At 32.8% G+C, this 25,162-nt stretch overlaps 4 protein-coding genes across 6 annotated transcripts; 2 read left to right on the top strand and 2 right to left on the bottom strand.

The window, feature by feature from the left end:
- Positions 1 to 70: 70 nt before the first annotated feature.
- On the bottom strand, positions 71 to 6,158 carry LOC148617270 (uncharacterized). The gene is made up of 7 exons (XM_088584827.1): positions 5,945 to 6,158; positions 5,365 to 5,422; positions 4,594 to 4,660; positions 3,633 to 3,776; positions 3,109 to 3,284; positions 1,337 to 1,400; positions 71 to 874 (listed from the first exon to the last, which is right to left on the bottom strand). The coding sequence occupies exons 2-7, from the start codon at positions 5,389 to 5,391 to the stop codon at positions 846 to 848; spliced, it is 507 nt and encodes a 168-aa protein (XP_088440953.1). The 5' UTR covers positions 5,392 to 5,422; positions 5,945 to 6,158; the 3' UTR covers positions 71 to 845.
- A 1,156-nt stretch (positions 6,159 to 7,314) lies between these two features.
- On the top strand, positions 7,315 to 12,201 carry LOC148617269 (uncharacterized). 3 transcript variants are annotated; one of them, XM_088584812.1, is made up of 2 exons: positions 7,315 to 7,366; positions 9,458 to 12,201. In XM_088584812.1, exon 2 carries the CDS (start codon positions 9,462 to 9,464, stop codon positions 10,545 to 10,547), a length of 1,086 nt encoding a protein of 361 aa, XP_088440938.1. In that variant the 5' UTR covers positions 7,315 to 7,366; positions 9,458 to 9,461; the 3' UTR covers positions 10,548 to 12,201. The 3 variants fall into 3 exon arrangements, with proteins under 3 accessions (XP_088440938.1, XP_088440937.1, XP_088440936.1); XM_088584811.1 differs by lacking the exon at positions 7,315 to 7,366 and adding an exon at positions 7,847 to 8,004; XM_088584810.1 differs by lacking the exon at positions 7,315 to 7,366 and adding an exon at positions 7,853 to 8,010.
- Positions 11,609 to 13,560, bottom strand: LOC148617268 (uncharacterized). Its single transcript, XM_088585114.1, has 4 exons — positions 13,480 to 13,560; positions 13,030 to 13,187; positions 12,195 to 12,646; positions 11,609 to 11,778 (listed from the first exon to the last, which is right to left on the bottom strand). The coding sequence occupies exons 1-4, from the start codon at positions 13,558 to 13,560 to the stop codon at positions 11,609 to 11,611; spliced, it is 861 nt and encodes a 286-aa protein (XP_088441240.1).
- A 7,976-nt stretch (positions 13,561 to 21,536) lies between these two features.
- On the top strand, positions 21,537 to 24,753 carry LOC148617267 (uncharacterized). Its single transcript, XM_088581626.1, has 5 exons — positions 21,537 to 21,724; positions 22,280 to 22,450; positions 22,839 to 22,969; positions 23,496 to 23,797; positions 23,994 to 24,753. Exons 1-5 carry the CDS (start codon positions 21,665 to 21,667, stop codon positions 24,443 to 24,445), a joined length of 1,116 nt encoding a protein of 371 aa, XP_088437752.1. The 5' UTR covers positions 21,537 to 21,664; the 3' UTR covers positions 24,446 to 24,753.
- Positions 24,754 to 25,162: the final 409 nt, after the last annotated feature.

Here is a 25,162-nt window from a genome sequence, read left to right as displayed (position 1 = left end):
TTAGATCTTAGGATGAGTATGCATGAAAACCTACATTCGGGTTAACACATCCTGATAAAAGTGTACGACGAACAGATTCAAAACATTTTAACAGAGTTAAAAAGAATTTGCAAATACAGTACAAGTTCACATAAAAATTTAAATACAATGAATCGATTAGCCATTCAACAAAACAAGTAAAATAACAAGAGTAGCTTGGACGCTACCAAACTGCAAGGAAGAAACTCCCAATTCACATTTCGGGTCTCGCAAATCCGGATTATTATCAGTAATACAAATTTAGTAGGACTGGAGTAAACGAACCTGGTCAATATGTGCACGGTGGAAGTGGACACGCCGGTTATGAATGATTATTTGCTTTTATGATAAAATGGTGAAAAACCAATCTCATCATAGTATACAGAATTGTCTTGCCTATTTAATCTTCACCTCTCATGTGATAAGTACATCATAAAATGTATATAAAACACAACTTTGACTCATTGATTAACACATTGTTCAATATTGTCAACTTCCAATACAAGCATACAGGACCAAATACATGTTTATCATAATAAAAGTCTGAGAATCCCAATGTTTTCAAAATAATTTCTCTCCAATGGCCGCTTACATGACAATCTAACCTTCAATTCAACCATCATATTCCTTTAATGCTTGCACATATAATGTCAAAGTTGTACAAAAATACATTATATACAAATATAAAAATATGAAACTAAATAGAATTTGTATATATTATAGAGGAAACTAAATAATAGGTACAATTATACATAGTATCACTTGTAGGCACGTATTTGAAATGTTATATATTCATTTTGCCCGATGTTCTCAAACAAACGAGGTTGTCATCTGAAGTTGAGTATAGCTTTAAAATCTGAAAAAAAATAAAAATAGGAATTCGTACGTTCCGAAATGAGCCAATCAGGAACACTGATACAACAGGTTGGCCCTGTACTTAATAATGGGTAGGTTTGTGATTACCAACTGTTCACGAGAACTCAATCACGAGAGGTAAATGAAAATTCAGCAGATTTCTGAAAAAAGTAAATTCTTATGTTTTCCCCTGTAAACAAGGTTTTAACAACGGTGACCAGGCTTAGGTATAAGCGAAAAAAAACTTGCATGGTCCTTGTGGGTTATTGAAGTTGGGTTATACCCCTTTGCATACATCTGAGCTTACATGCAAAGAAATAGAAAGAAAAATGGAGTGCATTGATGAAAAATTTATGACATATATATCAGGATACAAACAACTAACAAGGACTAGTATTCTCCGTGTCCCATATAATGTAAAATCGGTAACTGATAAAAATAAGTAAAATTTCTAAAAGCGAACCTGAGTAGTTAACTTTCCCATCTCTGTCCATATCAGCTTCTCTTATCATTAAAGTTGCTTCTTCCTGAAAATAAAAATGCAACATTCGATACCAATTATTGACTAATATTCTGCAAAGTATTATTATTATTGCCATAAATAATTTCTACTATTTATGATTGACGCATATCCTACCGGTGCACTTGGTCCATGCTCCCATTTTTAGTGGAGTCCGAGTTGCTCATTTACTCATGTTGCTTTGTACGCATTATTTAGGTTATTTTATGTTCTATGTTGTGTTTTCGGTGTCTGGTCTTTGTCCCTGGATTACATTTTTTTTATTTATGCTAAGACTACTCTTATACAGTTGGTTCATTATTACCTTTCATATATGATTAAGTATTTCAACAGAAAATAAAATCATTTTTTTTCGCCCTGTATTATGTTTATAAACATTCTACAACATTACAACATGCCTAATCATTAATTTAGCTCAAAAACTGTAGAAGATACCAAAGAAAAAAAAACATTTACCGCCAATCTGGCGAACGGGCGGATGAACAAACGGATAGGGTATATTAAGATATCCCAACTTTCAGTCACGGTGGCATAAAAAGTTTAAACTTGACAAGGAATAATCTTTATAAACAAAATGAGACATTGTAATGCTGAATTCAATAATTAATTTCTTTTCTACTACTCTAAAAGGAAGTGGAACAAAAGATTTTTCCTTCAACAATTTGTATTCAGTGAGGGGAGTAAGCATTTTACGTATCTGGGAAAAAATCCATGATTTCTGACTTAACATAAGGATGTCTATGTTAAACTCTTTTATATTCATTGTTGGTGTATAACGCCCGAGCAGCAATATTTAGCTATATTCAGGCGATGAACATGAAAGGGATGATAAAATGAACATGAAATGATGATGATGAAATGAAAAAAGGGATAGGACACATGGATGATAGGGTCGATAAATTTTGATTGCCACAAGATAAAAGGGAAGGAGGGGTAGGGTCGGGCAATTTAGCCTCCTGTGGCGGAGCGCAAAGGTTCCTACTCCTGTTGAATACCACAGCAGGGTTCTTTAACGTGCGAGGAACGTGGCATCTTTCCCAACACGGTGCACCACTATGGTTTGCTGTCAGGTTTTCCGTATTATAGCCTGACAACCCCAGCATGTAACACGCCAGGGATACCCCATTCCACCGCCTGGGGCACACAACCCAGTTACTCTGTGGGCAGAGCGCCTAGCCCCCGGTTAGGTTTCTGAGCACTATTTAGTCGCCTTTTACGACAAGCTTAGCGCTGCTGCAGGCCTATTCTTTAGGCACCCGGACCTGCACGGGGCAAAAACTCTTTTATAAAGGAAGATTGTAAATGTACAAAAATAAATGATTTTTTTTAATATAATTTTTGGGTGAAAGCAACAATATGTTTCTTTGATAAATACGTACTTGTTTTTGGCCAAGTATAAAGTCAATAAAAACATTAGTACCACCATAGTAGCACTATTTTACCAACTTTAAAAAATCCACCTTATATATAACTTTCTTCGAAATGAATTTTCCAGTTCCCTAAGAAGTGAAAGTCGGTCACTTTTAGAGCTATGTCTATATTTAACAACATAAAAATCACAGGGTTGTGAGACTTTCTGTATAATGCCGATTTTTTCAGAGACGCCAATAGATATTTAATGCCACTTGCAAAAAACAAGCTACACTTTTGTTTACGCCTAATATTGAAACGTACATTCATCATCACTTTTAAGAACTTGGGAGTTAATTTCATACCTTTGAAATTGATTCCCCAAGTTTAGATAACACCTGAAAGAGTTCATCCGGGGATATGTAACCGTCCTTGTCATTATCAAACACACAGAATATATCATGTAGTTCCTTTTCTGGATCTATTGACATCTTCTTCACAAATATTTCAACGAATTCATCGAAGTCGATTGTTCCGCTTTCTATAAAAGACAAAGTGAATATGACAAATTGCAATGTAGTGAGATAACACAAATTTTCAGTCGGAGAAATTTGAAACATACGATACCGAAATAATTTCGATGTGAGATCTTGACTTTAAGTAACTTTCTACCCTGGATAGTAAGAAATCAATTTTAACACGTTCGTTGAAATCCATTTTTATCCTCACAAGCAAAATTTAATTTAAAATACTTCTTGAAGGAGAATCATTCTATATATCAAAACCCCTACTCGTACATAGAAACAAAAGTAAATGAGCAACGCGGACTCCACTGGAACCTAGATGCATGGAACAGGTGCACCGCTAGAGTAAAAGTGGGAAAACTTACTATCTGCATCAACAGATTTAATCATGGCCTGGACCTCCCGTACAGACGGTCTCTGTCCCAGTTTAAATAACACTGTAGCCAGTTCTTCCGTGGTAATCATGCCATCACCATTCTTGTCAAATACATAAAACGTATCTTGTAGCTCTGTAGATGAAATTTAAGAGAACTATTTATGTCAAATGGTGATGATAGGGGATGGAATCTACATCAAATGCAGACCATATATTACAGCAGCAAATTTGATGTGTTGCTCATTTTGTTGATGTTTGAACTTTTGAATTATTTTCTTCCCCTCTCGTGCATTTTGTTCGTTTGCTTTTGTTGTGTGTATGATTTTGTTTGCTTTGTGATCTTTGTTGTGTGCGTCTGTTTTCTGTGTCTGGTCTTTGTCTCTGGATTACATTCTTTTGAGTGCCGCTGTAGCCTTGGTTCCCTTGATTACTCTTCCTATAGTCAAAGCCAAGCACAGAGTTTACCTATGGCAACCTTCTATACACGTAATACCTTAACTGTTTATAAAAACTTGATATCATTGGGTCTTATTTACTGTTCATAAAAGTAAAATTTTAAACATAGTACAACTCACCATATTACCCTCTCTCCTGAAGGTTTGTTTTGGACAGTTTATTTTGCACATTGTCGGTCGATTCTTCATCTGTTATTTCCGGAAGGCGATTGTGGCAGTGACCAACAATCAGGTCATTATAGACACTTGTGAGCAGTTGTCCCACAAACCAAATATTTTATGTATAGAGACAAAGAGCAAAACACTTGCATTGATTGACTATGTTCAGGTAAGATCAGATAGGCGTCTTCCGACGCTAAAATTGACCTTTTTCTCTCAATTTCAATGTGCGATATTTGTGAGTGGCAGACACTCGCTTCCTTATACTTTGAACTTTTGCATTTGCAGATAAATGTAAGACCCTTGACCTTGTATAAAGTCTAACGAGTTTCCTACCTGTCACTTTATCTGGAGTAATACCAAATTTCTTTGCAACCGCCTTTGCCTGTGCCCTTGCCACAATCTTGAATGGTAGATGAGATAAAATAATAAAATGCTAAAGACGTAATTGGTTTTAGATATATTTCTCTTATATTAATATGCATTTTGAAACTTACCTGTTTTTGATTATAAAGTCTACTCATTTTACTACGACCGTGTGCTTACGTCTTGTGTCTCATATGTTGCTTTGTATGCTCTACATTGTACTTCGTCGGCTAAAAGCTCCACAGGGTTTATGTTATTTGTATTTATATCACCGACTATAAATAAAACTTGTATGATTTAATCGTAGATTGACAAGAAAACCGAACTGATTCTTACACATGTAGTTGTATCAATGTAGTTCTATGACAAAAGTATATCATGAGTCATTCATCGAAGATAACAGAAAACAAAGGAACGAAAGTTCTTTCAAAGTATAGTCAACCTATCTTCCCAGTTTCTAATCATTTACTACTTAGCTACTAAATTCATATTTTCACTGTGTTTTCTTTCTGTTTCTCTATGTTGCCCTCGTTGTTTCGGTCAAAACTTGCATTACTTCATTCTTATTTCCCTTGAAATTCCAGATTTTAGATTTGCTTTAACCATGATATATTCTTGATTTCATTTAAAACGATATCTAAGACTCAAACACTTTTCATCAGTCCTAGCTCTATATGAAGAAAGGTATAGTACAAGTAGTTCTTTTTGTGGTCAATTTGGTATAAACCAAAATGTACATACCCCATCAACTCTAGTCATGCGCTCCATATTGAGTCAATTCAGAACACGTGCATCAAATCTAAAGGAAAATAAGGCACGTGTGAGAAAAACACATATTTGTTTATTTCAAACTATTGGTGAATGTTTTCATACGTTTAATTTTAACCGAGTGCCTTAAATTTGTAATTTTGTACACATGTTACAAATATGTATGTGTGTGATCGAAATCTCTGTTGGATTATGCGCCATCCAGACTCCTTGTGTGACATGATGTTTCTAATTTCGCCCCAATTTTTTAGCATGCCTGTTAAAACACTTCATACTGTATTCACTGTTTTAGATGTGCATGGTGATATAAAAGTCATTTAAGCAAAAACATTATGCCAGAAAATTGAAAAATTAACTAATGAAAAGAGATAGCGGTAACATTTTACATGTAAGATAATTCTTTTTTAAAATCAATGCATCTTTCGTCAGAAAATAAGGACGTACAGCACTACCGTCTATAGTCACACAGACAGCTAGAACATCTTGACAAAACCATGAAAAAAACTTCACACGAATAGAAAGAGACAGACATATGCAAAACGGAGAAACTTACCATTTTTCAGCAAAAATATCTAGCCCGCTAACACATTCACAAGAATATCACTCGTAAAATACATAACTTCTCTCACAAAATCTGTAGAACACTTGATGACGTCACCGGCATCTGTCAGTTCTGTTCAATTATCAATCTGCCTGCAGTTAAGATGATTACTGGTAAACACGAATTCAAAGAGTTGCAGATGATAAGATTTCTGATAACCAGTGCCAACATGCATCATGGAAAATTCTCTAATTACATGGATATTTGTTCTACAAGATAAATGTGTACTAAATAAAAGCATTTGGTTGTTTCTTTGGCAGCCTACTTTAATTCATAAAAATAAAATATTTACATGCAGACGTAGATAAGACCACAAAACCGCATCTATACATGCATGAACAAGTACGTTTGTTGTAGAGACTATCATGACTTTAGTTGTTATTCTGCCATTTGAAAAGTGGGTGGTCTATGATGGTCAGAAAAATAATATTCCTTTTCTCAAAATGCTAAGAACTCAGTGGATTTCAATTTAATGTACACACTTAGTACCATCTGTAACATTTTGCCAAATGTGTCGTAATGACCTACATTTGTAGATACAGTTTACAGTGTTTATGTTATATTTTTTAAACAAAAAAAGTTACAATTTCACCTAAAAACACTTTACCAACTATCTTGCGCTTTTGGAAGATGTGGTTTTCTCAGAACACCAAAAAAAAATTAAAATTAATTAATTTATAATAACAATGATAAAATAATTTATAAATTTAAAAAAAAAATTAAAAAGGCAATGTATTTTAATGGTTGCAAAGATGATTCCTATGATATTCCCAAATGAATTAAAAGCTGAAATGTCGAAAATTCATTTTTGTACTTGTCCCCTATCTGGTTTTTCACAAATCTCTATTATTGGGAAGAATAAAGCTTTTTTTCCTACATAGTCTAATGAAAATTTTGGGTATTTGAACATTTTTTTTTCTAATTGGTCCTGCTTGTACGTCAGAATCCTGGGAATAATGGACCAGGTCCTTACAAACCAATATATACTATATATAGTTTTAGTTGATGATTTTGATTTTTAGGAAAATTAGCACATGCCATCGACTACCTGGGTCTTACATGGATATCTTCTAAAATAGTCATAAAAAAACCTAATCAATGAATTTACAGAGATTTTAAGTAGCAGATTTTTTCTACAAATCGGACAGAAGGTGATTCATGCGTATCAAAAAACCCACTGTATTCCGTTTTATTTCTTGTTCAGTAAACGTTACTGCTCATATTACCAGTCTTAGTTTTCCATTTAGTTGTTGCGTTTTTTGAGATAAAAATTATAGATTGTACATGAAATTGGAACTGTGCAAGAGTTATCGTTCTTGATTTGGTTTAATTTGGTAGATTTTGGTGGGAGATGAATGCATGATTTTCTGAAAGGTGAGGTCTGAATGCAGAAATGAGTATCGTTATTTGAATTTCGTTTCGTATATGAAATTCCGTTAATAGTTCAACCTAATATGCAAATTAAGTTCTTGTAACGAACGCACAACCCCACACTGTCTTGTTTATTAGATTCATAGTAGCCAAGAAAAGATTTATTTTCGGATGAATGCAATGAGGGAGAAAATAAGTGATAGTATATGTAGACTGAAAAAACATAATTTGTTGGGTGTTTTTTTTTCTACATCATGAACTACTTTACCATTGGCAGTGAATTTTATGAGGACTGCTACTTTAAACACTGTTTCTTTCACCCGTGGAATCAATTTCCTTCGCAGACTTTTAATCGCTGCCTGATTTAATACATGATTATCATTCCACTTTCTAAAGCTTTGTAATAGCGAATATATTTTCCTGATGTGCAGTGAACACGGAAATTTTGACATGCCTGTACCAATATCGGTCCCGTCTTCGCCAGTTATCTCCCTTTAAATGATATTTTCGTAGATTTCAGAAGACTGGCAACTTGCTATTGCAACCTGTTTGGCGCAATTTGTAGTGTATAAATTTAGAAGATACTGTAAAGCTGTAACGTCGTATCACAGGGACAACCAAATTTTTTATTCTTAACAAGGGTTAGGGTAAGTCATGACATGTGGAGGTTTCTTTTGATTATATGGTGTATAACTATAAGCCTCGTAGCACGGCATTGCTTTTATTTTACCATAGTGAGAGCAACAGTTTGGTTTAATATGGCCAGAATTTATCAGATTGGTTGAAATTGGTCAAAGCAAATTAATACAGCTCATTAAAAGTTGTCCTTTTATTCATGGCAGCTTAAATTGAAAGTTGAAATGTATCAATTCCTAGCAGGGGAGGCAAGTCTTCTTTTCAGGATAGTAAAATTTCTTGAAACTTTTGTGAGCTTCAACTAAGTCAGTTGTCGTGAACTTGAAGCCTTTTCATTTTAATGTTCGCTCGGCAAAAGCACATGGGAAACGATACCTTATTACGCTTAAAGCCTCAACTGCTTTCTTCTATTAAGACTTAACACAAAAGTGGGGATCAAACCCCGGAATACACCTTTTGTCAGAAACAATTGTTAATTTTCTTGAGTCCAAAACTTATTGCAAAAACGAGCTAATAACAGCCTGGAACCATTCCTTTTATAGATATCTGGATCCACCCCGAGTTATATCGTATTTCGTCCTCTTTATTTCCTCCATTTTTTAGCTTGACCTGGATTTTGTAAACGATTCTGGACATTCCTATTTTCCCATACCCCCTCACAAAATGGATGGTTGCTAAAATAGCTATTAAGCTATATATGGACTGATATTTATCAAACTATGTTAAGTAATAACTATATTATGTCAGGGTAGAAGTTTTTTTTCGAATTGTAATTGTTCAAATCCGTGTGTATGCATGTTTTTAATGATATTACTCTATTATTTTACAATGCAATTTGTTAAAGATGAAGACGGCGGGGGAATACTTCAAACTGTATATGAGGACATAAAGCGACTATCAATGCAGTTGCCATAGAACTTCCAGAATTACAAATATATTCTGTGCTGAATCCAGGGGATTGATGGATCTGACCCTTGAACCCTCTTTTATTGGGAATTTGGTTGATTTCGTGCCAAACTTGAGCAAAGACGAGTAACTGATAGACTGGAACGAACTCTCGCTCCTTTCTGGATCTCCTCTAAAACCCCACTTTAAGATCTCTGGGTCTGTTCCTGTAGATTCTATGTATCGCCCAGGCTTCGATACATTATCAATCATATATGCTGTTACGAGTAGAATGAGGCACAGACATTTTTGTACCCCCTCCCCATTCCAATATTGACTTGTATAACACTTCAAAGACATTTATTTATTTTTGCAATTTTCTACCAAATTCAAAAAATGAAAGACTACGTGAACTTTTAAGATAAGAATTAGTTTGCCCCGTAAATGGTTTGAGAACGCTGTCATCATACAAACACCGTGGAAGTAGAACTTTTCACAAATTTGTTACTGCAGATTTGATACGGTTATGCATGTCACTTTCATTACCGTATTTTAATTATAATTTTTTTCCAGAACAATGAAAGAGAGAGTCGTCTTTTCTGTGGCATTTTGTTCTTTGGCTATCGCCCTAATTACACTTCTGTCTAAAAACTACCAAACAAATTTGATGATCGAGAAAGAATTTCAAAGTGTGAGAAAACACGTTGAAAAGGTTCTACAGATGGCTGGATCAAGAACAAAATATATATACGTTCCGTCAAATTCAAACCAAACTGAACATAAACTTGTCCAAAAACCGAAATGTAAACAAGACTTTTCAGTGTATTCAATGGATCAAACAAGTTGGAAATGGAACGGTAACTTATGCGGCACGTGCACGACATATCTAACAACTACACTGACAACTCCATACGGAACAACGCCAATAATGGTTTATCCAGCAAATATAGATCCTTGGATGTCAGGACTTCTTCTTGGAGAAGGTATATTTGAAGCCGATAAATCTGCAGTGTTGTTTGACTTATTGAGTTCTAATCGTAATTTGAATTTCATAGACTTAGGAGCAAATATCGGTGTTTTCACATTATCCGCTGCTAAAATGGGAAGAAGGGTGATAGCAGTCGAGGCATTGGACGAGAATCTTCGTCACATGTGCGCCTCTGTGGCTGCAGGTAAATTCAGAGAGAAAGTAACTCTTGTTCATAATGCAATTTCAAATAAAAAGGGCGTTGTAAAGTTGGGAATTGACAAGAACAACATGGGAGGTACCTTCGTAGATGAGGAGGCATCACATATTAAAAAGATGAAAGCAGGTCGTGCAGAGGGTATTTACGGTACTGTTAACTCAATTACGATGGATGACCTGCTTAAAATTCCAGAAATGGAAAACTTCAGTCAAGTTGTGTTGAAAATGAGCATCGAAGGGTTTGAGGCTAAAGCACTGGAAGGTGCAAAAATGTTCTTCAAAAAGGTCAGAGTTGCTGCTATCATGATGGAGTGGGAGTTTCACAGAGGACAGGAAAGTGCCAGATCAATAATCAAAGCAATGATAAAGTTAAACTTTGAACCCCATACAATGAATGTTTTGAAGCCAGTGTTGTCATTTAAAAACTATGATTCGTGGGGTTATGATATTCTCTGGTTACCGAAACTAGAAGCGTAAATTGGCTATGATATAGAGTTGTCTTTCTTTGCCTACTAATTAAGTATTATGTAAATAAAAAAATTGAATACTTTTTTTTTAACAACTGAGAAACCTTAGGCACCGACCGTATTTATCCTGAGAAGGGTAGGGTCATGGTATATGACGTGTTAGATTTTTTCTTCATACAAGCGCAAAATTTTTAATTTTTATTTCAGCAGCGACCAAAATCAATATTTTTATTTGAAAATCTGCCTTGTTAAGTAATAGGGGAAATACAATGAATATAGAATCATTGATTTTTTTTTTATTTTTCCAGAATTTGAAACTTTTTTTAAAAAAGATCCCAGCCCCACCCCTCTTATAAAATGGTCGGTGCCTTAGTCTAATTTTTAAATATGCTTCATTTCAATATATAAGACAATGTCTGGGCGTGTTATGAGTGCCGCTTTATTAATCACGGTTTTCGTATCTTTAATGTAGGGAAATGAGATGCATTCTACTTTGTAGTACGTATTTGACACTGTTTGCTATTTTTTTCGTAAATGGGACATAATTCATTTACTTGTAACAAGTACTTGTTTTGAGCAATTAAATTGATGAGTTTGACTTCCGATAACCAGTTATACACCATCGCATTATGGTCGTACTAGGAAAAAGTAGGGATAAGTTTTTGTTTAACTGTTTTTCAGCGGATTTATCTACTTAGCATTTAAGATAAATGTTATTGGAAACTCACTGCGTGGTTGTCAACTACAAATACTTTTGTTATAAAAACTCTTTTTGTAGTATCTTGTAATAACTTCAAACAATGTCCTCTGAAGTTCACCTTAATTTGACACAGCTGACGCTTCATTCATTGGCTCGAATGGGAGCCATTTTTTCATTAAAATATATTTTTTTCTGCATTGAAAATGTATCATCGGAGAGAATATTCTATGAATGCTTCAAGATCAAATAGAAATGGAATCAAAATTATGGCTAATATTTGTTTTTACAATAACAAGAAAGAAAACGAGATTTGATTATAAATTTATTGTTTCATACTGTAGCACTATTCAAACATTTACATTAGACTTTATTTAATGTTTTTGGTCTAAAATATCTGCAACAGACCAGATCTTTTTTGTTCTAGTGTTCTTCTGTGTACTGCTTTCTGTTTTACCTTGAACGTTTTTCGGTTCGTCTAAAGGTTGAACAGTAACGTCCGACACCGGATCTGTTCCGAATAGATTTGTCTTGCACTTTCTGTCTGGAATGAATATAAATAACCAGTTATGACAATATGCAACACACCTTAAATAAAATATGGTCACCTAGAATAATCTTGAAAGGCATCGTTTTACCAAAGCAGGGGCGTGTCCAGGAGTTCATGTTATGAAGGGGCGTCAATAGAACTAAATGCCGAGCGAAGAGAAAAATTAAGATTTCACGAAAAAATGTTTTTGTTTCCAAGTTTAGGGGCGCGCGCCAGGTGATCACTTGCCTGAATCTGCGCTTGCAAATTAAAAAAAAATGTGCTAGACAATGTAAAAAAATCCAAATGAAAAACAAGGCAACAGTTCAGTAATAATTAAATACATTAATTTACTATCAGAGTGAATAGATTTGAAAAATTACTGAAATTAATGAAAATAGAAAAATGAATTGAATCGATTAGAAACTTACTTTTCTGGTTTTCGTTGTCAAAACCAGCGTCATTTGAGTCGTTATCGACGTCAATAAAACTTTCGAATCCACTATCAAGAGTTGGGTTCTTTTCAAAGGATGCTTCCTTACAGACACGTTCGTTGATGCTTACTTCGTTTTTACTCAAATTCGACATTGCGCTTAGATCTGCTTTCAAAACATACATTGAAGCATCGGCCATTTCCGGTTCATCTCCCATTGACTTCCCACTGGTTCTCTGTTCACATCGTTGTTGCTTTATCCTCCTCCTTGCGTTTGCAAACCAGTTTGATATTTGTGTCATAGTCATCTGAGTTGAGTATGCAAGCATGACCTTTTCTGTTTTGGATGGGTACGGGTTGTGTCTATGTCTTTTCAGCCAGTCTTTTAGAATCTTTGTTGTGTCTTTAGATGCTTGAAAATCTGTTAGTTTCTTTTCTATCCCGAGTGTTCTTTGAAGTAATAAAATATGATTTAAGGAATGCTCCATGTATTGAAGAGTTATTTGTATATATGAAGTTTAAAATGGACCGTATGAATACGTAAAATTGTTTATCGAGCCACAATTTTTTTTCTTAATCGAACGGTATGAAAATTATCCATATTAAAATCTATGCACAAAACAACTGGAAAAAAAGATATGCATGCAGAAAAAAAGTATCCCAACAAATTGCTAAACTTAATTGAAAATGGGATAAATGTTAATAAGTTAAAATGTCGGAGCTCATTTAGAAGTCTTAGCTAGTAAAACGTTGTTGGATAGATACAACATGGAACCTTTTAGACAAGGCATAAAATCACAGAAACCTAAAACCACTGTCCAAGTGAAACTTACATGTAATCTTGAACTTGCTTCCGCAGCATGGTGTCCAAATCAGGCGATTCTAAGTGAAGGCGAGGGTAATATTGTAGCTGAGTTAAATCGGGCGATTCCGCATTACAGGATGGGTGAAACTGTTGTCGAGTTTCTTGTCTATGTTTTTTCGTGATCTGCTTAAATACAAACAAATTTGTTCAAGTTCAATTGCCAGTTAAGTGCTGGTTCTTGTTAAATGAACAGCTTTGTGGTTGGATGTCTTGACAAATTGCATCAACTGTTGAGGCACGCCCTAGTTTATTTTCTTTGAATAATTTATCATCAAAGTGTCTCGAACATTTATTTCAAGAAAATAACTAATGCCTAAAAATCACTTTACTTATATACATGTACTTCATTTTGTAAATTGTTATGTTATAGATGCTTTATTTGAACCATGAAGAAATTTATTTCAATCGTGAAACTCACCTCAGATAGATTTGGTGTTGAAGTAAGGACTGGTTGGTTTGCAGATACGGCATAGTGAGGCGGGTATAACGTGGGTACCATCGGCGATGAATTGTACGCATTTCCTCGAAAATGCTGACCATAGTGCTGTAAAAATAAATCTGATTCTTTAGAATTTAATTTGTTATTAGCATGCATAATTAACTTCCAGTTATATACAAAACGCTGAAAATTATTCATTTTCAAAAATTTAAAATATTTTAATTACTAAATTCAATTTTTTTATAACATATATATATATATATATATATATGTGTGTGTGTGTGTGGTTTCATTCGGTTCCGTTGGTAGTTACTACTACTTCACATGCGTTCGCATTAAATCTTATAAACTTAGCATAACATAAAAGTGAAGTGGAATATCTGCAATGAACATACAAAAAGATGATTAAAATTATTATTGTTTCTAAAAAAAGCATGTAACTCAAACAAAAGTAAAATGAGTTTAAACACTATGTTATACAGACCATCATGTGAATATTTTCTATATATCTATTAGAAGACATCTTTAAAAACAACAAATGTTTGATATTTAGTGTTTGAAAGCTAGAAATAGTTTGATAATTTCAGCAGCGATTTGCTGTATTTATACAATATAAGGAATACTTAGAGTGTTAATCTTTTTAAGCTCCAAAACATACACAAAACAATAACTTACATATGACAACAGAGATGCACAGATAAAATACGTGTAAATAGCAATTAAAGTTGTTCTATGAATTGTTTTTGTTCCAAGCCGCAGGCCCTAATTGGCCAAAGTGGTACTCGAGCACACGATTGAAATTACGAGCTCGTACAACAATATCAATTTCTGTATGTACACGATGTATTGTTTCTTAAGGGTATCCAGGACAATACATTTTAAAAATGCCAAAATTTTGAAAAATTAGAAATTACAATTTTATTGTATTAAATGCTCAAGATACAAAATTTGATAGCGTAGAATTAATTGCTTTACGTCCCATTTACAGATCCTGACAGACAAAATCAACATATGAGAAATTTGCTAAGAACAGACAATATCTTATAAGAAACTGATACTCCAAATTATCTAAATAAGAATTTTAAAAAAAAACGTAATTTTATAATATTTACAACAAAAAAATAAAACAAAAATAACAGTTTTAATTATCTGGAAAATATGGAAAAAAATGAAAAAGAATAAGATACATTTTATATGTGATTTTCAGTTGTTTTTTTTTCAAAAATGCATGTTTTTTTTTTAAATTTATGTACGAGGTATTTTTGTCAATTTGTTAAATTCTACTTTGATTTTGTACTTGTCATTTTAGTCTCTCATATTATAAGCCATTAACCTGGTAAGCTACTGATATTACAACTCTGTGTTATTTAGGTATTGAGTGTTGTTATACTATAGAATTCCTTACCTCTGTATCATAATCGTCTTATATGTGTGTCAATGTCAAACTGTAACAGGTCCAGGGGGTTAGGGGTTTAGAATCCCAATTCTTAATTTTAAAAATGATAATACTGGGCAAACTTGAACAAAAATGAGCTTAGATCCCCCTTTCAGATATCTGGATCCGCCTTTTATCACGGGACTTACATAAAGGTTTTCAACTAAAATGGCTTTAAACCTTGTTGTGTTCTTATTTAAGTGTCAGTCTTTGTAAAGGTCAGGCAGTGGATGAAACATGGTATGACAATGTCAGATTAGTGGGGTTTTACCATGCATGTTTCTGATTTTTCCCATTTTGACTGATTCCTACAAATACTTACACTTAAGAATTGTTGGTATTTTATTCTTTGTAGTTTTTATGTTGTGTAAAAATAACTTGGTCTATTGATTTACAATTTGTTCATTTTTTTTTTACCACACCCGCGACAAGTCAATGTTTTAAGAGTAAAGGAACCAAGATTCTACGGCGGAAATCTAAAGAATGTAAATAAGGGTAATAACAAAATTACCGAACACTGATCCGATTCATATAATCAAGTCAAAAAGCAAGTCCAAAATAAACCTACGGACAAATACCAGACATGAAAAACAGACACACACAACAAAGAACATAAAAAACCAAAATAATACATACAAAGTAACATAAGTAGACAAAAGAGGAAAGGAAAACTATGACACGTTGAACAAATCAGTTTTCATGGTGCAATTGGATACACCGTAACGATCCACGAATTCATGATTTCTGTAGTGATGACTTCAATCTTGTAGCAACATAACCACGTTCAAGAAGCCTAATTATAAGAAGTCTAGCGCGATACAAAAAGCTTGCGAAATTACGGCAAGCTCTGGCATAACGTATGAGTTGTGATTTTAAAACTACAAATGCAGGTGTTGGAGGGATGTTGCAACAGATGAAAGGAAAGTTGACAATAAGAAATGAAAGTCATCGTGTTTGTCGTATAGTTTGGCCAATAGTTTTCCTTTAAATGTCACGCTTCATCATTTGGAGCCATAGGGTGGTTTTGTCTAGCTAGAACAAGTTGGAACGGGTATTTTTCCCACAATGCCTTTTTAGCTCACCTGGCCAAAGACCATGTGAGCTATTGCCATCACTTGGCGTTCGTCGTCGGCGTCGATAACACTTTTTCAAAACTCTTCTCCTCTAACACTTCTTGGCCAATTAGAACCAAACTTGGTATGAATGTTCCTTGGGGTACCCTGCATACTATATATAATAAATGTTGGGATTTTTGATCCGTCGAAAAACATGACTGCCGTTACAAAAAATAGAACATTAGGGTCAGACGGTAGTTTTTTCGCATATATCTCAAATTTTGACCCAGACCTCTTTTTGAAAATAAAAAAAACATCTTGAAGATGCATGGGAGAAAGTGTTTTGATTTGTTCAAATTACTTTTCTGAACATATTATTTGCATTTATGTATATGAAAAAAGATCCAATGATATGAAAAAATTACGGAGTCTTGATAAGGGCATACAAAGAAAAAAATATTGATTACGCGCAAAGAGGAAAAAAATATATAACTACGTACTACTTTAACTGTTACTTTATCTTGTTATATAACCTCTGCTTATTTCGATGAATGATGCTCTAATAAAGAGTTGATTTTATTCAAAACTGAAATGCCCAGCTATAGTATCTCACACCTATTAGCACAATAACAACTTTGATTTCATTGTCGGTACTGGCATTTGTAAAGCTTTACTATTTACTGGAATACAAAAAAAAATATCGTAAAGAAAATAATATTGATTTGAATCAATCTGTGACGGATTGATCTTGTCAACAATGCTTAGCTTATATCATATTAAACTGTTTGTTCAACCACAGAGGCAATAAAGCGGTAACTTCACCTTTTGTTCGGAAAATTGTTAATTTATTGCAAAATGCGTAAAAAAAATCAAATGATTGCTTTGAATCCCCCCTTTTTAACTCCTCTGGAACCCTTTTTCAAAATCTCTCGATCCATCCCTGGTATCATCTCGTTTTAAGTTTTATGTAAATACGCCCTTTTAATTCATTTTATAAATTAGATCTATAATTTTAGCTTAGTAATATATGATACTTATTCAGTGTATGTATTGGATTCTTTTATTCAAAGTGAATGTACCAGACAGCAAACTAATGAAAAGATAGAAAAAGAACGGATATGATGAAACGTAACAAATGCACCGGTATTACCTTAGTAGAAAAATAGTAAATACTTTCAGTGACCACAAAAAGGACTTCACTAAGTATTAACACGCCTTTAAGTTAGCTTTAGAAGGCCCCGACAATAAAATAATGAATTCCACGGTAACTGAAAGACGACAATTCTTCAAAATCAAACTAAAAAGTAATATAACGACACAAGGACACATTAATGACCAACATCTCCTGACTGTGGACGGGGCTAAACTAGTTTTACTAGGCCTTAACCATCCCCCTTTATTTAAGGTCAAAAATGAACTGCCACAACAAACACACCATAAAATTCATTCAATGATACATGTACATCAAATTTTCTCCACGGAATCATATATAGACAAATTAGATCCAAACTTCGCTCGCAGTTACTTAAAGCTAGCTCAGAACATATTAAAGATTGAAAATACTACCAAAACTTCCAGCGTTAGAAATAATCAGTGGGTTGGATTTGGATTAGTAACGTCAAGTACGAAATAAGCAATATTCGAATCAGTGCAATACTCAAAAATGACTTAATTTTACGTAGAAATGCAATAAGGGGGCGATTTTTTCTATTTGTGAACATAAAGTCAAAGAAGAGACACTATTTTGAAAATCGTATCCTTTACCAATAAATAGATTAAGTAGGTTCGCATAGGTAAATGGAAAACAAACCTAATTTAAAAAAAAGAAAGCATAAGCACGAATTTTACTCATATAAAAAAATATAAAATCATGGGAACCAATATTCGAACAGAAATCAAAAGAATATAATTCTAGACAGGGAAAACAGACAGACAGACAGACAGACACACACACACACACACACACAACATAGAACATGAAATAACCAATTAACATGTATAACCAAACAAAAGCAGACGAGAAATTCGGACTACATCAAATACTGTTAACATTGACCAGATGCATCGGTAGGGTATGCGTCCTCTTCTTTTCAAGAGACGGGGTGGCAGAGGTGCGTTATAGCGATTAGACCAACCGTGGAGGAGACTCTGTTCAGGGTTGACTCCATCTTTCTCATGCCGTTTTGTATGTAAAAAAAATTGGGACATACTTATTTATTTCAGTTCGAAATTTAGGCTTTAAACAACTTGAAATTTTGAGTTTATTATGCCAAAAACTTATTTTCGTGATTAAAAAACTTCCAGGGAATAACTCGATACGTTCGTTTGGTTAACTCATTTTAGTAAGCAGAATTGCATTTATATACAAAATGTACATATTAAAGCCAGACAACACTATGTACTTGCTTTTTTAATTAGCCATATCAGATATCCGTAAAGTTTGCAAAAAAAATTGCTCAGTCTTAGTTCAAAACAAAATTGTGCATATAGTTGTTTGGTTTAACATAGATTTCCATGCTCAGTATCCTATACTAACTATTGAGTAAAAAACTGACTGTTACGGTTAAGTCGGCGATTATAAAGTAAACGGTCGGGCAAATCGTCGAAGTCTTTTATAAGCCGCAAGTTCCTTCTTTTTTGTTTCCGGGTTGTCGCAACGTTTTTAAATGTTGTTTCAAAACCTGCTTACATGGTTTGTTTTTTTTTGTAAATATAAAATATTATATTTTTATCGACATAATTATGATTTTATCGCCTTATCGAGATTAACATGTAGTTGTCTTGCTCAAAAGTAGTTGCCCGAAGAACGTTAATCGTGCTGTTAATCGTTTAATCCTAGAGAAAACCAGAAAACAAAAGATATTAACACCTTCCAGAAATTTATATGGCTTTTTTAATTATTGTTCTTAAATACTGATAATCTGATAAAATTCAATTATAGTCGAACTACATTTACATGTAAATATTGCAGTACATTCAATTTGTATTTTATCGACTCAAAATTTTGTTCCTTTTACATATTCAAATTGCTAAATCGCAGATTGAAATAAACAATGTTGAGACACTACTACATGTACCTAAAGCTAAATTTCATTTAATGAATTTTAAATTTTGTTGTACTTTTTCAATCTGAAAGCAAAACAATGCAAAGTTTTGACTTTCGAATTGTTATCGAAATATAAATGTTATGGATATCAAAAGACCTACGCGTCAAATATTTGAAATGGAAAAAAAAACAAAGGAGTTGTGATGCTGATAAGCACGGTACAGGGCGTTCCATAAAAAATAATTTATCATTGAAATAATAGCTATCATTTTTTTATTCTGGTCTTACCTTTTCTTTGCTTGGAAATAAATTATTTAACACTGAATTACTTCACAAGACAATTATTGCACTATTTTTCTAGCCTGATTATGGCTGAAATTGGTGATTTAAAGCAAAGGATAGATATTCTATATCAAAATATTTACCAGTCTTGTTATGCTTCGGATATAAAAAGACCAACAAGCAAAATACTGTAAAAAGGAAACCAGTAAAAAGAGAAAGGCGGAAATTATGATGGTTTCTCAATAAATAAAAATAATTCACGTTAATACGATTATGTTTTCATGGTTTTTATATATATGTACATTTATATAACAAAGCGTTTTAATTTAAAAAAATGTATCAAATACTCCAGAAATTTATTAATATACAGAAATCGAGTTTTATCAAATATATTTGAAAATGAGATGTGATAGTAAATAACGGTGATATCTTGTAAGATGCCAATGATTTAAGAAATTATGACAGAGAATTGATAAATGACCTGGGATTTGTACCTGTCAGAAATGTGTTTTAGACAATTCATCATTGTGTCAAGGAGAAAATGTCAATAACGGTTCAAATACACCCTGGATCGATTATCGCCCTTTTTTCATATGTAAGGTGAAAAAGAATTTTCAATTATTTCTATAATAACTGAAAAAAAATGACAATGCAAATACAATGATTATGACATGGAAGAAAAATATACATTCTTAAATATCCTGAACAGTTTGAAAATGGATATATAGTTTGAATAAAATTTTTCGTGGTTGTAAAAATGATATTTTGTGCTGCAGCTGGTGATTATTTGCAATTTTCTTCTGAAACGTGCAAACACAAAACAAAAATATAAATAAACTTTACAAAATTAAATTTGTTGTTTATTTTCAAAATCACAGCAAAGGGAGTCAAGCTGATATAAAATAGGCAACACAACACAAAGAATTACATCTAATTTGAATAAGAATTAAATAATGACACCATTTTGCAATTAAAGTTAATGTTAAAACTAAATTGTACAATGTGAGTCCTGTCATTATATTTTATAATTTGGGGGGTAAAACATTTTACTGCAGTCATGGTTGATTTCATGCTGAGAACATGACCATTTTGGTAAAGGTTATGATGAACATTGAAATCAATTATTTCATGAATATCAAAAATATTTAAAAACACCGAATTAGTTTCTGTTTATATATTCAGTCAATGCAGGTACATTGGAAATTATAGTGGGCAAGCCTGAGTTTGATATCAAGAAACAAAAACCCCTCTTATTTCATATTGAGTACTTTTTTCTCATAAAGGGTATAAAGCAGAAATTTTGTGTTTGGTATATACTCCATTTGTAAAAAAATATTTCCAGAAAGATATATGGTTAAGCAGGTTCGATTAAAAATTACCCCCTTTGTTAAAACCATCGATCTAAAATCAGCGTGTCATTTTAGCAGAGATTGCTGCGTCTCAATTAAAAAGAATCTTTTTAGAAGGTGAAAAAAAAAATGTTGAAAACTCTCTTACTTAGGCATAGATGTTTGTAATCTCTTTCATATGCCGTGATTGCTTCATATTCGTTGTAATTTGTCTCAATTGTACGTAATGTTCTGTTTATTTGCCTAATCTGTAAAAAGTTTGTTTTGCAAATAAATATGATTATATTTAGGAATTTGGAGAAACATTTCGATTCGAAGAAACTTTATAATTTCCAATGCTTACTGTTTGTGTGAAAACTATTCTACTTAAATTGTACTTTTCTTAGACATTTTCTTTTGTTTACAAGATATTGATAATGTAGCATAACGTGCTTTATAAGAAAATAACAACTGGACATAACTTTGTGAAGTAATCTAAGTCGGAAAACATATCATTTCAAGATCAATATCAATTTAAGAGAATATAGAAGATTAAAGGCTGAACATGTCAAAATATTTTTTTATCCTTTACAATATTTTTTACATATTTACAACAATACTTTAGTATGCCAAAGGATATTTAATTGTTTATATCATATTTTACCATGTTCAAAGTCTAATATACCTCTGTAAGGCAACTAAATATCAACATTTCATCTAATTCTGCATATTTTATGCCATAGGCGAGATATTTGGTGGAAATACTTGTTTTCCATATAATTTCATAATTCCTGTATCTTTCCATCAATGTTTCAGCCAATCAGAGCTCGGATCTGGACTCCTGAATTTGAATTAATAGCACGCGCAGGTTAATTAACCGTTATGAAATTTTTGATATAAAATATGATATCTTTATGAAGACTTCATTAATATTTTGTCTCTTGGATATAAAACATTTTGTTTCTGGACTTAATTTAATTCCTTTGTTTGGAGTGAGTTTCAGAATTACATTCCTGAAATGGCGCTTGCTAAAGATAGCTTAGAACCTCTTTCAACCAATATATTTGCTAAGCAGTTGGTAAGTAAATCTATTTCATTATTTTGTGAAATTGTAGAAAAATTGTTGTACTTTTTTTTAATTCTCAGGACAACAGTAACTATACATATATAAGATATTAAAACAATATTTTTCTATATGTGATCAATGAAAATTTTAAAGGTTAAAAGTTTCAAATTGCACCATTTATTGCTTGATAACTTTTTTTAAATATATAACATTTTGCATGTTTTCTATTTTCACTTATTTTTACTAATTGACAATTTTCCCTTTAGGAGACGACCATTTGCTTTTCACAAACATGGAATAAAATTATATTTATTTTGATATACATTAAAACTCAATGCTCTGATCGGAGTTATTTGAAAGGAACGAAATAGTTTTTACTCCCACCTTCAGGACCAAAATATTCATTTTCAAAAAGGTCTGAGTCAAAATGTATTATATTAAAATTCCTCCAATCTCCCCCTCAAATTAAATTGGCCGCCCCTTATTTTATGAGTATTATTTTGCTTTCAATAATTCTTATCAACCAGTTTATTAACAATTGTACTTATTTTACATTTGTATTGCCAGATTTGTGGTGATCCTTATTGCCCTAAAGCCAGTGATCCCTTCACAAACAGGGTAATTTGCCGATGTTACCACTCCGGGGCTGCCCAAATGCAGATGCACCCAAACTTTGCCGCAGCATTTCTACAGACTTCTATGCATGCAGATATCCCCTCCCCAGTGTCGAGTCCAATGGTATACTTTTATATATAAATGCACAAACGCATAATAAAAGAAAATAGAAAATTAAAATTGAAAAATTAATAGATCTAAATTCATTGTTTGAACTTCATTTCTTTTAGGATAATATTTTTTTCTTAGAATCATCTTGACAATAGTTCATGTTATCATAGCATCACGAATATGTTATAATTTAAACTCTTAATTCCATGTAACAGTACCAAACATTTGAAATGCGTTTCTTTTCTTAAATTCAAACAGTAATGGAGCCATTTTTAAATTGGAATATACAAACAATGCTATCAGAACATTCAACAGAATTTACGGTTTATAAGTTTCAAGAATTATTTTCTTTTAAATTTCAAATTGACATTGAAATCATTATATTTTTCTTTACTTGTAGCAATCACATCCAGGATATAAATGGGATAGTACCCAGATGACACCAATGGGACTTGGAGCACCATATCCTATGATTTCACCATCACACCAGAATATGGACAACATATTGAGATCTCAGATGTACAGCTACATGTAAGTTTAAGGCTAAAAATAAACTTGCTTTAAAAGACTGAAAATACTGTCCATGTAGACACCAGAGATTATACATTTATGACACAGGTTTTTTTGTCCAATTTAATGTTTAAATCATTATGATGCAAGATGTAACAGTGATATTTATGAACAGATCAAAGAGGTATTTCCCTTTATTCAAAAGTTACACTTATAAAAAATAACTACAATCTGACATAATTTTTTTCCAGAAAACAAGAGTTTGTCACGCTGCATGGTTCACATAATAACACTCTTACAATATTTCCTTCGTAGTGATGTCTGTTTGCATCATTCTTTGTAGCTACTGTTTTCATATTCCCGTTTTTTTCTTAATTTAAACAAAATTCTTTACAAGCATGATGACTGGGGATAAACATGATTATTTTCATTTTTTTGTAAAAATAGAAGCATATACACAGTTAAGCCTTTTGATCACTTCTTTTCTCGATCTGGCTTTGCTTTTTATCATCAAATATCATTTTTCGAAATTAAATCATTATTTAAGGCATTCCGGAATAGATCCAAGCACTGGACGAAGAAAAAACGCAACACGGGAAACAACAGCTGCTTTAAAAGCATGGCTTAAAGAGCACAAAAAGAACCCCTACCCAACAAAAGCAGAGAAGATAATGTTAGCAATAATAACACGAATGACTCTCACACAAGTATCAACATGGTTTGCAAATGCTAGAAGAAGGCTCAAGAAAGAACACAAAGGAGAATTCTCATCAGACACATCTTTCGATGCTATTAGCACAAGTAGTGATGACGAAGACAGCACGAAAACTGACACATCACTGCAAGAAGGTAAAATTCCCGCAATGGTTATCTTTAAAACTATAGAAAGTTTTTTGCTCGATTCTTTAGGATGGGTGATATAGTTTATAATAATTTCTTTTTTAAAAACGTCATCCGGTATACGGTCTCAAATAATTTCTTACGCCTAAAGTAGAATTAAGAATTTATTTAAATCGATTTTAATAATTCGTCCTTATATTTTCAGAATTAGCAACACCTGAGCATGAACTTCCGGGTTATGGTTTTGGTGGTATGTCGAAAGAAGACATGTACAGTTATGCCTCGTTTTCCTTCTTCCAAAATCGTCCGCTGACATCTACTCCAATCGACCAAAATATGAACAGTTTACCGTGCATTTTGTCAACGGAAGATAAAAATGTCGACTCTTCGGACAGAGAATCGAAAAGAGATGGAGATGGAAAATGCTATGCTGATAACAAAGACATTGACAAGACAGAGACATGTTCTGAAAAACCTGAAAAAAGTTGCGAAGAAGAAAACATCAACGATGAAAACATCAATTTACCGCAGAGGCCTACGTTTCTTCCGCCGCTTATATCGAAACCAAACACGTGTAAAATTTGGTCAATTTCTAATATCATAGGTAACAGTAACGAGAGTGAAAAGAATTCCGATAATGAAAGGGAAAGTGAATAAACATGCTTTTTTAAGTATAGGTAAAAAACATTTTGAAAAAAAAATTCTATAAATATTATTATTATTTTTTAAACATAACTGTTGGAATTCAGTGTTAGGAATTTAAATAACTAAGTGTATGTGTAAACGAAGACGATTGATTGTGTTCCAGAGCTTTTTCTTCGTGAGTGCTATTGTTTTATCCATTCCTGACAAGTTCTTTTCAGAACGGGCGTGAATTTTATTTTCATGTATATTTTGTTTGTTATTATTTGAGTTTTTATTATTCATGTCAATGCAATGATGCTATTTTCAAAATAAAAATAAAAATATTGAAATAGAAAGGTCTACGCAATAGTCTTGTTCAAAAGCGACAACAGAGCAAAACACAAACAAAACGAAATATATAACAAAATAGCGCAACACGCTCAACACGAGCAAACAAAAACCCAAGAAAAACAAAACATCGAACCTTTTGCTTGAAATCATTCACTTTATATCAGGTTGGATTTTAATTTGATGTATCACAATAGCAACAAACAGAGCAAGTAAGACAATGTTATTCATTATAGTTATTAGTTATAGTCATTATAATATAAATATTCAGAAAAAGAATGCATATTACACACATAACATGAATGCCGAATACTTCCCATATACCTTGTAGCAATCATTGAAGAGGAAACTTGTTTTTTCACATTAAAATAAGACCGCGGAGAGATAACTCAAATGTGTAAT

Source organism: Perna viridis, chromosome 5, assembly GCF_037379345.1.
Source record: "Perna viridis isolate PV_CMFRI_1.1 ecotype Kerala chromosome 5, ASM3737934v1, whole genome shotgun sequence".
Classification (NCBI taxonomy): Eukaryota; Metazoa; Mollusca; class Bivalvia; order Mytilida; family Mytilidae; genus Perna; species Perna viridis.
The sequence above is the reverse complement of the archived record's forward strand: the minus strand, read 5'-3'. Positions and strand labels throughout refer to the sequence as shown.

What these genes read in the sequence shown, in the direction of transcription:
- LOC148617270 (XM_088584827.1), bottom strand. Translation starts at nt 5,391, where the DNA reads ATGGAGCGCATGACTAGAGTTGATGGG. An exon ending in GCATGACTAGAGTTGATGGG is followed by an intron (nt 4,661 to 5,364) that starts GTATGTACATTT and finishes CTACCATTCAAG; the next exon opens with ATTGTGGCAAGGGCACAGGC. An exon ending in TAAATCTGTTGATGCAGATA is followed by an intron (nt 3,285 to 3,632) that starts GTAAGTTTTCCC and finishes TGTCTTTTATAG; the next exon opens with AAAGCGGAACAATCGACTTC.
- LOC148617269 (XM_088584812.1), top strand. Translation starts at nt 9,462, where the DNA reads ATGAAAGAGAGAGTCGTCTTTTCTGTGGCATTTTGTTCTTTGGCTATC.
- LOC148617268 (XM_088585114.1), bottom strand. Translation starts at nt 13,560, where the DNA reads ATGGTACCCACGTTATACCCGCCTCACTATGCCGTATCTGCAAACCAA. An exon ending in AAGCAAGTTCAAGATTACAT is followed by an intron (nt 12,647 to 13,029) that starts GTAAGTTTCACT and finishes ATTACTTCAAAG; the next exon opens with AACACTCGGGATAGAAAAGA. An exon ending in TGACAACGAAAACCAGAAAA is followed by an intron (nt 11,779 to 12,194) that starts GTAAGTTTCTAA and finishes TATTCATTCCAG; the next exon opens with ACAGAAAGTGCAAGACAAAT.
- LOC148617267 (XM_088581626.1), top strand. Translation starts at nt 21,665, where the DNA reads ATGGCGCTTGCTAAAGATAGCTTAGAACCTCTTTCAACCAATATATTT. An exon ending in ATATATTTGCTAAGCAGTTG is followed by an intron (nt 21,725 to 22,279) that starts GTAAGTAAATCT and finishes TTGTATTGCCAG; the next exon opens with ATTTGTGGTGATCCTTATTG. An exon ending in TCTCAGATGTACAGCTACAT is followed by an intron (nt 22,970 to 23,495) that starts GTAAGTTTAAGG and finishes TCATTATTTAAG; the next exon opens with GCATTCCGGAATAGATCCAA.